At 43.8% G+C, this 12,372-nt stretch overlaps 1 protein-coding gene across 1 annotated transcript in view; it reads left to right on the forward strand.

The window, feature by feature from the left end:
- The first annotated feature begins 232 nt into the window (after positions 1-232).
- The window catches only part of UPK1B (uroplakin 1B), a 28,028-nt gene continuing 15,888 nt past the window's right edge, over positions 233-12,372 (forward strand). The window contains exons 1-2 of the mRNA XM_004436548.3: positions 233-335; positions 11,967-12,054. Of these exons, the coding sequence (XP_004436605.2) occupies positions 11,986-12,054 (69 nt within the window). The 5' untranslated portion in view covers positions 233-335; positions 11,967-11,985. The remainder of the gene's footprint in view (positions 336-11,966; positions 12,055-12,372) is intronic.

Below are 12,372 nucleotides of genomic sequence, written 5' to 3' on the forward strand. Positions count from 1 at the left end.
AAAAACAAAAGCGCTGAGTGTGCGTTCGAGGAAGCCCAGACCCAGGCGGAATCCAGAGGAGTGATGAACTGAGCGCTGTCAAGCACCACTATCTGTCGGAATCACACATTCCAAAGCAGCAGCAATCTGCGGACTGAAAGTTTCCTGTGACTTCCGGCCTCGACCAGGCAGGTTCGGGCAGCAGCAGGCTCAGCCCATGTGAGATGCCTCCTCCCAATCACAGACCACCCTCCCTGTCCCCGAGGCTGGAAGGACTGCTGCACGGTAGAAAAGGCCCTCAGCCCAGGGCGGCTCGCAGAGCGGCCGGCACAGCGCCTGGAGGAGGAGAGGGCGCCGTGAGTAGACGGATTCCCCGGGGCAGGGAAGCCAAATGCGCTCTCCGTGGTTGGGTTGCTTTCCTGGGAGGGGAGCTAGCGGTCTGAAAGGGAAGGGGGAAGAGATTAATTTCCTGATGCACAGAGTCTGTCATTTTTTATAATTTAGAATATTGTAATTCTTTTACTTTCAAAGTCTGTCATTTTTTGTAATTAGACTATTTCGTTCTCTTTTACTCCAACTGTACAAATTGCTTTCTTAAACCCTTTGATATTGTCCAGGTCTCAGAACTGAGATTAAAGTTCTTCTGGAGGTATTATTCATTCATCCTGATTCCAACCTCAAATTTCCTCACAGACCAAGAGAAATCCAAGAACCCTGGGAAAATCTATGTCTCCTGATTAAATCTCAGAGAGACACCTGTGTGGACCCCCACTTTCCTTGTGAAATCAGAAAAGCAAAAGAAATTTTAAGGAAAGGGTCATGTTCTTTCTTAATAATCAGCCTCTTAGCCTAGCAGAGAGAAACTTTCCTGATCGTCTCATCAGAAATCATTCAGTTCTGCCAGCTCGTAATAGGATTTGTGAGGCAATTTAATCACGTTTCTTCTCTGCAAACAGTTCTGCTTAATAAATGTGTCAGTTGAAAAAAGTCAATAAATTAGCTTTATCTACACAATATTATTTTTACATAATTTATTTTTACTCTTCACCAATTAGTTGATCCACCAGGATCCACAGGTCCTAAATGTATTTTTTGTTATAACAACATTTCCACATGTAATACAAATTTAGTTTCAAATAATTCTAGTATTATTTTATATTTATAAGTTTAATGCCCCACTTATAAATAGCTTTAAAGATTCTTAGGACTTTTGAGTTTTTATTAATTTTAATGTCTTTTTTTGTTTAACGATAATGTTTATTGACCATTTCTTGCCCAAATAGAGTTGCTGAGCACAAGAAGAAAGAACTCACTTAGATTATATATATATATACATGTTTCAGTTATGTATATAACCCCGGTTATACAGTTTTTAAAATTGTAAAGAAATGGTTTTCTTTTGATTAACCCTTCTCAATGAGGAGAAAAATTTCTTATTTTGTTTTCTGCTACAATAAACTTTTTTGCTTTCTGCTACAATAGGCTTAAAAATCAACTCACCTATTTGTTTTTTCTCTTTTTTGGACTACCTGGAAAGAAAAGTAGACTTGTAAATCCGAAGGGGACCTTAGATATCGTCTAGTCAAGAAAAACAAATGAAACCTCAGAATTTCTCTTTGACCTCTCCTGCCTGCATTCTTACGCAGAGCAAACACTGACCAGCCCTAGAATGTGCTGCTCCCCGATGCTGGAATCTGGGCCTCATTGCTATGCGGGCTGCCCACACCCCTGATGGGCCACTGTTCCCTAACTGGGGCGGAGACCAAATTCATGAGGAGGTACCCTAATCTCACCTCCCCAAGGAATCTCCATAGTATTCCTGCCCTGGGGCTGGGCATCCCGCTGGCATTGCCCACACCTGAGGTCCTCACTTGGCTGCGAAGGCCTGAGCCATTGCTTACATCTCAGTCCTTGACTTTGGGTGAGATCATCACAGCAAGCATCAGGAACCTAGAGCAGTGCTGTCCAGTAGAACTCTCTGCCATGATGCAAATGTTCTGTACAGTAGCCGCTAACCAAATGTGGCTACTGAGCGCTAGAAATGTGGCTAGTGCAACTAAAGAACTGATTTTTTTATTTTATTTAATTGAATTAATTTGAATTTAAATAGCTACATGCAGCTACTAGTTACCATATTGGTCAGAGCGGGTGTAGAGCTTTAAAGCAAGAAAGACTAATGGAGGCTGAGAGCCATGGGTGTCACGGCCATGGGAACAAGCTCCTCTTTTCAGCATCCCCAGGGACTCATCCTACCCTAGATTTGAGCAGACTATCAATTGTCCTCATCTAAAATCTCCACACCCATCTTTATTCTCACCTCTAAGTCATACAACTGTCTACTCTTGTTCTGGGTTTCAGGGTCAGGCCTAAAGCAACAGGACATTGTGTTTTTGTTTCTTCCTCTCTTATTTCTCCTTTTTAAATTTTCTTTTGTTAATCTAAATTTCTCTACCATGAGCTAGAGTTTGAGGTGTGGTTTGTGTGTTCTCTGGTCCAACAAACTTGAGCAAGGAAAAGAGGTAATGAACTTGAAAAAATGATCTCATGCTTGGCGGCTCAGTCTCACCTCTTTTTCTTCTGCCTGGAAAATTGGTGTGTTTAGTTAGCAATGGTTTTTAACTCATTCAATGTGTCTGGAAACATCAACACCATGGATATGAATAATTTTTATAAAAAAACAAACTGAACGAAGGCATAAGGTAAAAAAAGAAAGAAAACTCCAGCCTTTTAAAAAATCTACACTCCTCAGAGCAAAGGAACTCCCAGGATGTTGAGCAATTGGAGTAAATCATCACGGTGGCAGGCCACTGGGCAGTCTTCCACAGGGCGGGGCCCACAGGGACTATTCGTGTACGTGGAAAACATTTTGAGGTGAGCTGGGCAATTTCAGTCAGAGGCAATACCGTTTCTGACGGGACAGCCACTGTTCTGCCCTCTGCCCTCTACCAATCCCACTTTCTAAAATTCACCCCACTTGCTTCTTTAATAGCCCTGCCGGGTTAGGAAAAAAAAGATCTACTACATATGAAGGAAGCGCTGCTTCAGAATAACATGGCAAAGTTTCCGTAGACCCCGTATTTGAAATGGCTTCTGCACACTGAGGGCTAAAAGGGCAGGAAGGAAGGCAGATGCATCCCCTTATCAGGAGTCAGTCTCCCTCCACAGACAGACAGCCTCAGGCCCCCAGATTGTGAATCAGGAGGGCCGTCTGTTTCGGCTCTACCCTCTCCTTGGCTCTCTTTCCCTCTTACAGTGTCTTCCCGCTCCCTCTGGAAATACGAGGAAAGGATCTGATAAAGTCATTCCCAGTGAGGCGTTGACATTGATGGCTCATTGGACTCCATGTGCCTCTTGTATAGGTATTTGCATCCTAACAAGGAGCAAAGGGGTGATGCTTCAGTTGTGGGTTTCAGAATTAGGGTGAAGAGTCAGGAAGACCTTGAATGGAGGGCGAGGTGGAAGGCTCTCTCCTTACCAGCTTTGTTTATCTGACTCCCTTGTGGAGTAACTTGTAAGGGAAAAGGGCAGACTCAAGGGCAGGGCATTGGGAGTTTCTCTTAATTTTAAAGGAACATAAAGGGAAGTGGTATCTCCCGACCCGGAAAAGAAGAATGCAACAAATTCAATAGAAGTTTGGCTCAAGAGTCAGGAGATCAGGACTCGAATCTTGACTCTGCAAATGACACATCAGTGATTTTGAACAAGTCACTTCCCCTCTCAGAACCTTAGTTTCCTCATCTGTACACTGAGGGTACTGACTACAAAGCCCCTAAGTTGGCAGCCAGAGCTGACCCTCTGTGATGCTATGAATGGGCACATGGCCAATAATGACCTAGGATAAATGACACCTTAATTTCTCCCCCGTCATATACCTTCTCAGTAAGACAAAAACTACCAGGAATCTAGTCATTGACTTCTACATGTCTCACTTATCAATTAACTGGAAAGTTTATAAATTTGTTTCTTTAGTGCAGGTGTTTGTCAAATTGACTTTTTAAATGTACAGCCATCTATTCCTTTGTGGTTTCAGAATAGCTTATTAAACAAACTTGGGTAAAGAAAAGAGGTAACAAAGTACCAGGTTAGATTGCTGTGGCAGAGGCGAGTAGGGAAGAAAGGCCACACACACGTGTCCACCAAACAGGATACGGCTTGAGCTCCCTGGAGAGCTGTTTGCTTCAGGCAGAGAGAGGGAGGTAGGGAAGGAAGGATAATTCTGGGTCAGCGTTGTTGGGGAAAGAAGAGGTTTTTCATCTGAGTTTCAGAAGATGGTAAGGAGTTCAATGGGCAGAAATGTGGGAAGGGATTCCAAAGGGAGAGACATCTTAGGCACAACCTGGACGCACGATCAGCACACTCAGAGGAAGGTAAGCAGCAGGCCATTTGGAACTTGCTGGGCACTGTCTTGAATACAAGCTAAGGAGTTTGTGCTTTATCTCTGAGGTTGTCCACCCTCCCTTCCATGGGCTAGAAGGAAAATGAAATGGTTGAGTCTGGACAAATACTGTAGATATAGGCAAGGGAAGTCATTGGTCTGTCTCCAAGAGCTCAAAGCCAAAACGTTCTCAAATTCACTCGCACCCGAGTAGAACAGGAGAAATCCAGATTTGAAGAGATTGGTCCTCAGGAGAGGATGGGTGGACAAAGGGAGCCATCTGACATGAGGAAGTAAGAAGGAGCCTGTGGCTGAGCTTTTGGGTGGAACAGGAGCTATCTAGGGCCTTCCTTAGAATTGAGGCAACGGGGAGCCTTGGAAGGTGTCTAAGCAGGGGAGTAATATAAGCTCAGAGCTGTGTTTTAGGACCATGGGTCTCAAGATTGAGTAAGCGGAGGGCCGGCCCCGTGGCTTAGCGGTTAAGAGCGTGCGCTCTGCTACTGGCGGCCCGGGTTCAGATCCCGGGCGCGCACCGACGCACTGCTTCTCTGGCCATGCTGAGGCCGCGTCCCACATATAGCAACTAGAAGGATGTGCAACTATGACATACAACTATCTACTGGGGCTTTGGGGAGAAAAAGGGAAAAAAAGGAGGAGGATTGGCAATAGATGTTAGCTCATCAGGGCCGATCTTCCTCAGCAAAAAGAGGAGGATTGGCATGGATGTTAGCTCAGGGCTGATCTTCCTCACACAAAAAAAAAACGAAAAAGATTGAGTAAGTGGCTGGCACTTAGAAGGCATCTTTATCTTTGTGGAATCCACAAAGTGTGGATATATTAAATTTAAAATAAGTAGATCGTTTTGGCCTAAAGTCATACTATAAACTCCATTATAGCTAGACAGATGGTAGCAGGTACCCAAGACTGAAGAAAAATTTGTGCAAGGAAAATGCTTAAAATGACAGATTTTGATCATTAATTTTTCTTCAAATTAGGAAATGACTACAATTATTCAATTTTGGCATCAACACACGTTGCCCCAGTAGGTGGAATATCTGCGCTCTGTAGGATCATTTGAGAACCTCTGCTTTAGCAAGTTCACTCCGGAATCACTGTGGGGAATGGGAACAGGAGCTGTTGAATCCGTCTGAGCCGGACGTCAGGGGCTGGCAGTGGGAATTGGAAGGAAAGCATAAAATGGTCTCAAGAAACATCAGAAAATGATCATTTTTTTTTCTCCTACCAAAAATATAAATCAATCCAAATCGAAGGGGTGTGTTATTCAGAGTTCTCCACAGAAACAGAACCAATAAGATATATTTATGTAAAGGGAGAAAGGAGTTTATTCTAAGGAATTGGCTCGAATGTTGTGAGGGCTGGCAAGCTGAAATCTGTGGAGAAGGCCAGCAGCCTGCAAATTCAGATAAGAAGTGGAATTTGCAGTTTTGAATCTGAAATCTGTCACCTGGAAACTCTGACAGGGTTCCTATGTTGCAGTCTTGAGGCAGAATTGCTTCTTCTTCAGGGAACTTCAGCCTTTTCTCTTAAGCCCTTCACCTGATTGGGTGAGGCCCACCATATCATGGAAGGTAAACTGCTTTACTCAAAGCCTACTGATTTAAAGGTTAATCACATCTAATTATCTTCAAGCAATATCTAGAAGGTTATTTGACCAAACAACTGGGCACCATATCCTAGTCAAGTTGACACATAAAATTAACCTTCACAGGGTGTTCATTTTGATACGTCCTTATCAGGCAGGCAGAGCAAAACTCAAGAAGTTATTAACTTCTTAAGGCACAACTACTACCAGGCCCCAGAGAACACCACAGTGTATGTTCTGTATGTGGAGATGCTCCCATTTGTCCCTCCCTTGTGTTCTCTCTCCATGCCTATGCCCTCTGGAAAGGTCAACAAATTCATGTCTTTTTTTTTTTAATAGCCTTAAATGTGGAACTTCATCAAAGTTTTTCTTCTTTTAACCTGAATAATTTCATTAGTCTGCCCTTATGCAGAGGCATTTAATAGCCCTCAAAGAACCCTAAAAGATTAGTCAGGTCTGATTGTTTTCTCTAGTAGAAATCACGCTGCCTTCCCTCTAAGGGTACCGAAACACAACCCTTCCTAGAGATTCCGCCAGCTTTTCTGTCATGGAAGTAAACTCACAGGGCTCAGTTTTCCAGGAGACTTTCCTAGAAGTTTTCCACTGAGTGGGAGTCTTTTTGACGCAGAGACAATGTAATATCAACTTATACATTTTGACTGGGATTTTCCAACTTCACTCTTGAGTGTCTTCTAACTCTTGGGTTACTGCCTTCTGAGCTCAGTAATTTGCCTACATGTTTCTTTGTGGTTAGTTCTAGACTAGTGGTTTCCAGGCACTCTGGGGCTAGCCATGTGGTTAGGAAGTTCAGAGCTGATGAGGGGGAAGGTCTGGGAGGCCCACGCTCCCTGCTCTTGTTTCAGCCAGATTTTGATCCTCTTTTGTACGTTAGAGTTCCACGTTGAAATCCCAGTTCCATATTTCCTTTGAAAATGTGGCTCCGTTTTAAAACAAAATTAAATCACTAGCTTTAGCTGCCTTCACCATTCACTAGTCTATTAGCTCTGGTCTGTCTGCTTCAAGAAACTGAGGCAAAAGTAAAGACAATTAATATTGGTTGGGTAACTAATATTGTATTAGAACTTCACATATGTTCTCATTTAATTTTCACAGCAGCCCTTGAAGTGAGGATTATGATACCCATTTAGAGATGAAGCTCAATAAGATTAAGTAACCAGCTGAGGTCACGAAACTGCTAAGTGGTGGAGCTAAGGGTCAAACCCAGGCTTGTCCAAAGCCCGTGTTCTCTCTACTTCACTAAACTCTCTAACTTGTTCTGCAATAAAGGTCTAGGCAAATAATTCACTCATATATTCACTCATTCATTCAAACAGACATTTTTTAAATTTACTTTATCTGCTTTTATTTAGCAAAATAACTTATTGAATGCCTACTATGTGTCAAGCACTGTCCAGTTTGGACCTAGAAAGACAAATAAAGCAGGGTCCTCCAGGGCCTTCTCCTGTTTTGGAGACTCTTGCAGTCAAGTGCAGGAAGCCGTTCATAGTTGATACCAGGAGGAAAGAACGCACAAGGGGAGCAGAACGGCGGCGTCTCTAGTACTTTCTGTGTCGGGGAGAAAGCAGCCCCAGCACAGAGGAGGACCTCGAGGGCCGTCTCTGCATCAGCTCGCAGTCTGGAGGAGAGGCCCCCAAGCCAGCCAAAGCCAGAGGGCTGAGGCCCAGCGCGGGCTGTTCACTGTTGAGGAATGCTGGTGGAATGCACAGAGGGCCCTCCCAGATGGACGTGCTGCTCGGTACCTGACTTGCGCCTCACACCTAGCACAACTGGGAAGCTTTTTTTCCTCTGCCAAAAAGAATTTTTCCCCCATGAATCCTTCCCTGGAAAATAAAAAGCAGTACAGATGGGTAAGGCTTCCTCCAGGAGAACAGCCGTGGGCAGGGAGCAGAGGGAAGGTGGAAGGGACGGCTTCACCTCAGCCTAGGAGCCTTCGGCTGTGGGACCAGTCACCACTCAAACCTCCCTCCTATGGCCGTAGCCCAACAGCCTGCCCTTCCTAAACCTGCCCCTGGGTATTATTCGGAAAATGACCTTTCCTCCATGGAGGAAAATGTGCAGATATTAGTGCCGTGTTGAGGGGCTAAGGAGCCAAGAACCCGGAGAAGTGAACGCAAGAGGCTCGTGACTCGGACCTCCGTGAAAGCACCACTATCTGAGCAGGGGAAACGCGTCTGCTCTCCCCGCTCCCAGGGTTGGCAAGCGAGCAAGGCAGGGGCTCCTTTTTCTACTGAAAGGGTTAGCTCTGTGGCAGGACTTTATAAACTGGAAAGTGTTAAGTAAATGATCTGGAGCCGGGCGGACCTGGGTTTGAATCTCAGCTTTTGTACTTTCTAGCAACGAGGCCTTGGGCAAAGTAATTAATCTCTTCAAGCCTCCTTGTCTTCGTCTGAAAAATGACAAGAAACCAGATGCTCCCCCAGATGGAGATTGATTTTTTAGCCCAGTGAGATTCATTTCACACTTCTGACCTCCAGAACTGTGAGAGGATACATTTGTGTGGTTTGAAGCCGCTAAGTTTGTGGTAATTTGTTACAGCAGCCGCAGGAAACGAATACGGATTTTGGTAAAAATACCCATCTCTCAGTTGAGAGGATGAACATTAAGTGCCCAGCATGTGCTGAGAACATCGTAAGTGCTCATTAAATGACAGCTTTCCTCTTCATTTCGTTATTTTGGAAGACAGGAGCGACTTTCTAAGTTGTTAAAGGCCATTGATGCCAGAGGCCTGAAGGAGAAGAGGCGAGAACGTAGTGAGACGGGAGAACGATCTAGTGCTCAGCAACTTCGGAACGCCCTGCCGGTCGACACATTCCTGCCTTCCTTAAATCTGCCCCCCGCAGGGCCGCCTCCCTGGCCTTTCCTACCACAAGCCTGTCTAGGTTTCTTCAGTCCACGTTTCTTGTTGCTCAAACCAAGTTCCTGTCTGCCTCCTTCCTTCTCTCTCCCGCTCTTGTCTGCACTTCCCCACCCTCATTCTGACTCTTGCAATTCTCCCACAGAGAACTCATCTGTCTCTTCCCCCTTTGTAAACCTCCGTGTGGCAGACTCATCTGTGGGAAAGGACGTATGCTATGGGGCACAATTGGGTCGCTGGGGCCAAACCCCTTGTTCAGGGTCCCTTCAGCTCTTTTCTGCCTCAATAAAGCCCCTCCTTGGTGCATAACCTACTCTCCCCCTTTATTCTACTGTGCACAGTCATTTTTGCTTTGAATCCATGTTGCTGTAATCATACTTTAAATTTCTTGAGAGAACAATTGGTCTTCTTTCTGTTCTTTAAGCCCAGCTAATCACCACAAATAGGCTGCTCCCTGGTGAACGGGTGTGTAATCGGTGCTGGTTGGTAACGGTGCTGAATCTGGCCTCTCCAGATTTTTGCCTTTTGCTCTGTATACTTGTGTTGTCTGAACTTCTACCTTTCACAGTCTATTTATTTGGTTTCTAGTTAGGATGGTAACCCGACCGGTCAGGAGCAGTATCTGTGCATACCAGTAATGAACCTTACAATGTGACTGAGCCGGCTGCGTGCAGAAGGTCCCCCTTGGCGGAGTTGGTGCATTAACTCCTTCAGGGCACCCAGGCTCCACTAGGTCTAGTGTGCAACAATCGCTGGAAAGCAAGGAATGACATCCCTGAGCATGAAATGATATTTCCAAGCAGAAAGAAATGAATGGGATTTCTAAGCAGGAACTACACATAGGGATCTTGTAACAATAGCCAAGTTTCTTCTATTCATTCAGCAAACATTGATGGAGTGTCCATTATATGCCAATTGTGAGCCAAAAACATTCATAAATTTTAACTCCTTCAATTCCCACAGCTACCCAGGTGAAAAGGTAAGGGAAATTATTTAGAGATGTATAAGATTACCTGGAAGGTTGTTAATACTTACATTAGAACATAACAATTCAGTTAAAATTTAGCCAAGTCTGGGTCAAATGGAAAGCTTGCTTCCCACACAAACCAGAACTTCACCCAAGCTGACTCATTTGCTCTCCCATGGGGACCTTGCTCTTGGAGGTCTCTACTCCCCAACTCTCCCTGGAATGTCACCTGCCCCACCTTCCTCCCACACTCACCCACCTCTAGTCTACTTAGCAAAACCATACGTATTCTCCAAGGCTTACATCTTCCCTCCTCCAAACTCCCATAGTGCTTAGGATCTTACTAGATGTATTATAACTATTTAGGAAAATATCTTAGCTTCCCTCCTAGAGAATAAAATCCTAGAAGAAGACAATCTCCCTTACATATCTTTGTATACCTCAAAACACAAGTTGTATTATTTAATACATTTTGATTTAGAGCATGAATGCATGAACGATTCATTAATTTAATTAATAAGGCATTAAGAGACGTGGATGGCTTTTCTCAAAATATTTCAAGTGCAAAAGTAATTGACCCAAACACCCTCTTGTTCTTTCCAGAGAATCCTCGGGGAAGGAGAGGCCCACTTATTTTTAGTGGCATACAAAGCACTAACCCTTGTAAATAGTTTCTGGGAGCCAGTGTGGGCTGTGAGGAGGAACTTGGGCTCTGGGGTCACACAGACCAAGGTCTCCAGGCTCACTCTTCCACTTACTGGTTGTATGGCCCCAGGGAACTTAATTTACCTCAATTTAAGCTTTAGTTGCCTCATCTGTGAAACGAGCGTCCTCACCCTTTTTCTTTTTCTACCCAATAGGGTTATGAGAATCAGGTGTGTCTACTTACAGTCCCTAGTGGAGTGGCACATAGAAGGAAGTAAACGTTAGTCCCTCTTTTCTCCCCCCTTATGTGACGAGGTACTTTTTTATTTGCCAACTATTTTTGAAGATAACAAAATATTATGGAAATAATGTTTTTTAACAGCTGCCTAACAGTCCATGTGGGAACCATCTGCCAGCTCTGGCCATGGATTTACCCTTTGGGTTTGAGTTTGCCACGACCTACGGCAGGAAGAGCTATACCAGGGACCCTCTTGTGCTTCTGCCCCGCCCAGTCATCGCCACCTCGAGTCTGCCCTTGGTGACTTGTAAGGCCTCAGTGCATCACTCAGAAGTACAGTAGTCTCCCCACACTGCAGTTTCGTTTTCTGCAGTTTCAGTTACTCCCAGTCAACCATGGTCTGAAAATATTAAATGGAAAATTCCAAAAATAAATAATTCATAAGTTTTAAATCGCTCACCGTTCTGAGTAGCATGATGAAATCTCATGCCATCTTGCTCCATCCTGCTGGGATGTGAATCATCCCTTTATCCAGCATTTCGACACTGTATATGTACCCGGCTGTCAGTCACTTAGTAGCCTCTTGGTTATCAGATCAACTGTCATGGTATCATGGTGCTTGTGTTCAAGTCACCCTTATTTTACTTAATAATGGCCCCAAGTGCCAGAGTAGTGATGCTGGCAATTCAGATACGCCCAAGAGAAGCCATAAAGTGCTTCCTTTAAGTGAAAAAGGTGAAAGTTCTTGACTTAATAAGGAGAGAAAAAATATCGTATGCTAAGGTTGCTAAGATCTATGGTAACTTTTATTACAATGTTGTTATAATTATTCTATTTTATTTTTAGGTATTGTTGTTAATGTCTTACTGTGCCTAATTTATAAATTAAACTTTATCATAGGTATGTCTGTATAGGAAAAAATATAGTATATATAGGGTTCAGTACTATCCATGGTTTCAGGCGTCCAATGAGGATCTTGGAATGTATCCCCTCCAGTTAAGGGGGGACAACTGTATGTGGTCTGTATATTCCATATGGTAAAGAACTCCTGCAAGTTACTGACTCTGGCCTGGCAGCCTTTACTTTTTTTTTCTTCTTTATAAAATTACAGTGATTATTGAGCTTAATACCAAAATTTCCTCCATTGCTAAATGATTGCATGACTTTGGTTTGGATGCTTTGGAGGGCACTATGCAATGGCGTGATTCAGTCGTGTGATGGGACTTGCAGCAGAATTTGTCACCTGCTCCTGTTAAGTAGTAATGTTCTCAACTGTGTCTGCAGCTGGTGGAAAATCCTGAAGATGGCCAAAGACAACTCCGCTGTTCGCTGTTTCCAGGGCGTGCTGATTTTTGGAAATGTAATTATTGGTGTAAGTAATGAGTATTTTTCAGGAAATTCTGCTCTTGCTGTAATCATGATTTTAGATCAATCAAAAGTGAAAGCTTAAAGGAAAATAGTGATATAATCACTGGCTCCCTACATCTTTATTTTGAGAAATGTGTTAGTAAAATATGCTATCTAAAATTTAACTATATAATTAATTGTATATAACTACTTAATATGTCAAAAGACCATGGTAAAAAAAATAGATATTCCCCTCCCAACTTTAAAACACGAGAATCTACAAGGAGCCGTGTCAACCGTGGTCAGTGTCAAACTCTCCCACCACACACACGCTTCCATGTTT

The sequence above is a fragment of the Ceratotherium simum genome, chromosome 15 (genome assembly GCF_057802395.1).
Source record: "Ceratotherium simum simum isolate JZ-2026a chromosome 15, ASM5780239v1, whole genome shotgun sequence".
In the NCBI taxonomy this organism is placed as follows: Eukaryota; Metazoa; Chordata; class Mammalia; order Perissodactyla; family Rhinocerotidae; genus Ceratotherium; species Ceratotherium simum.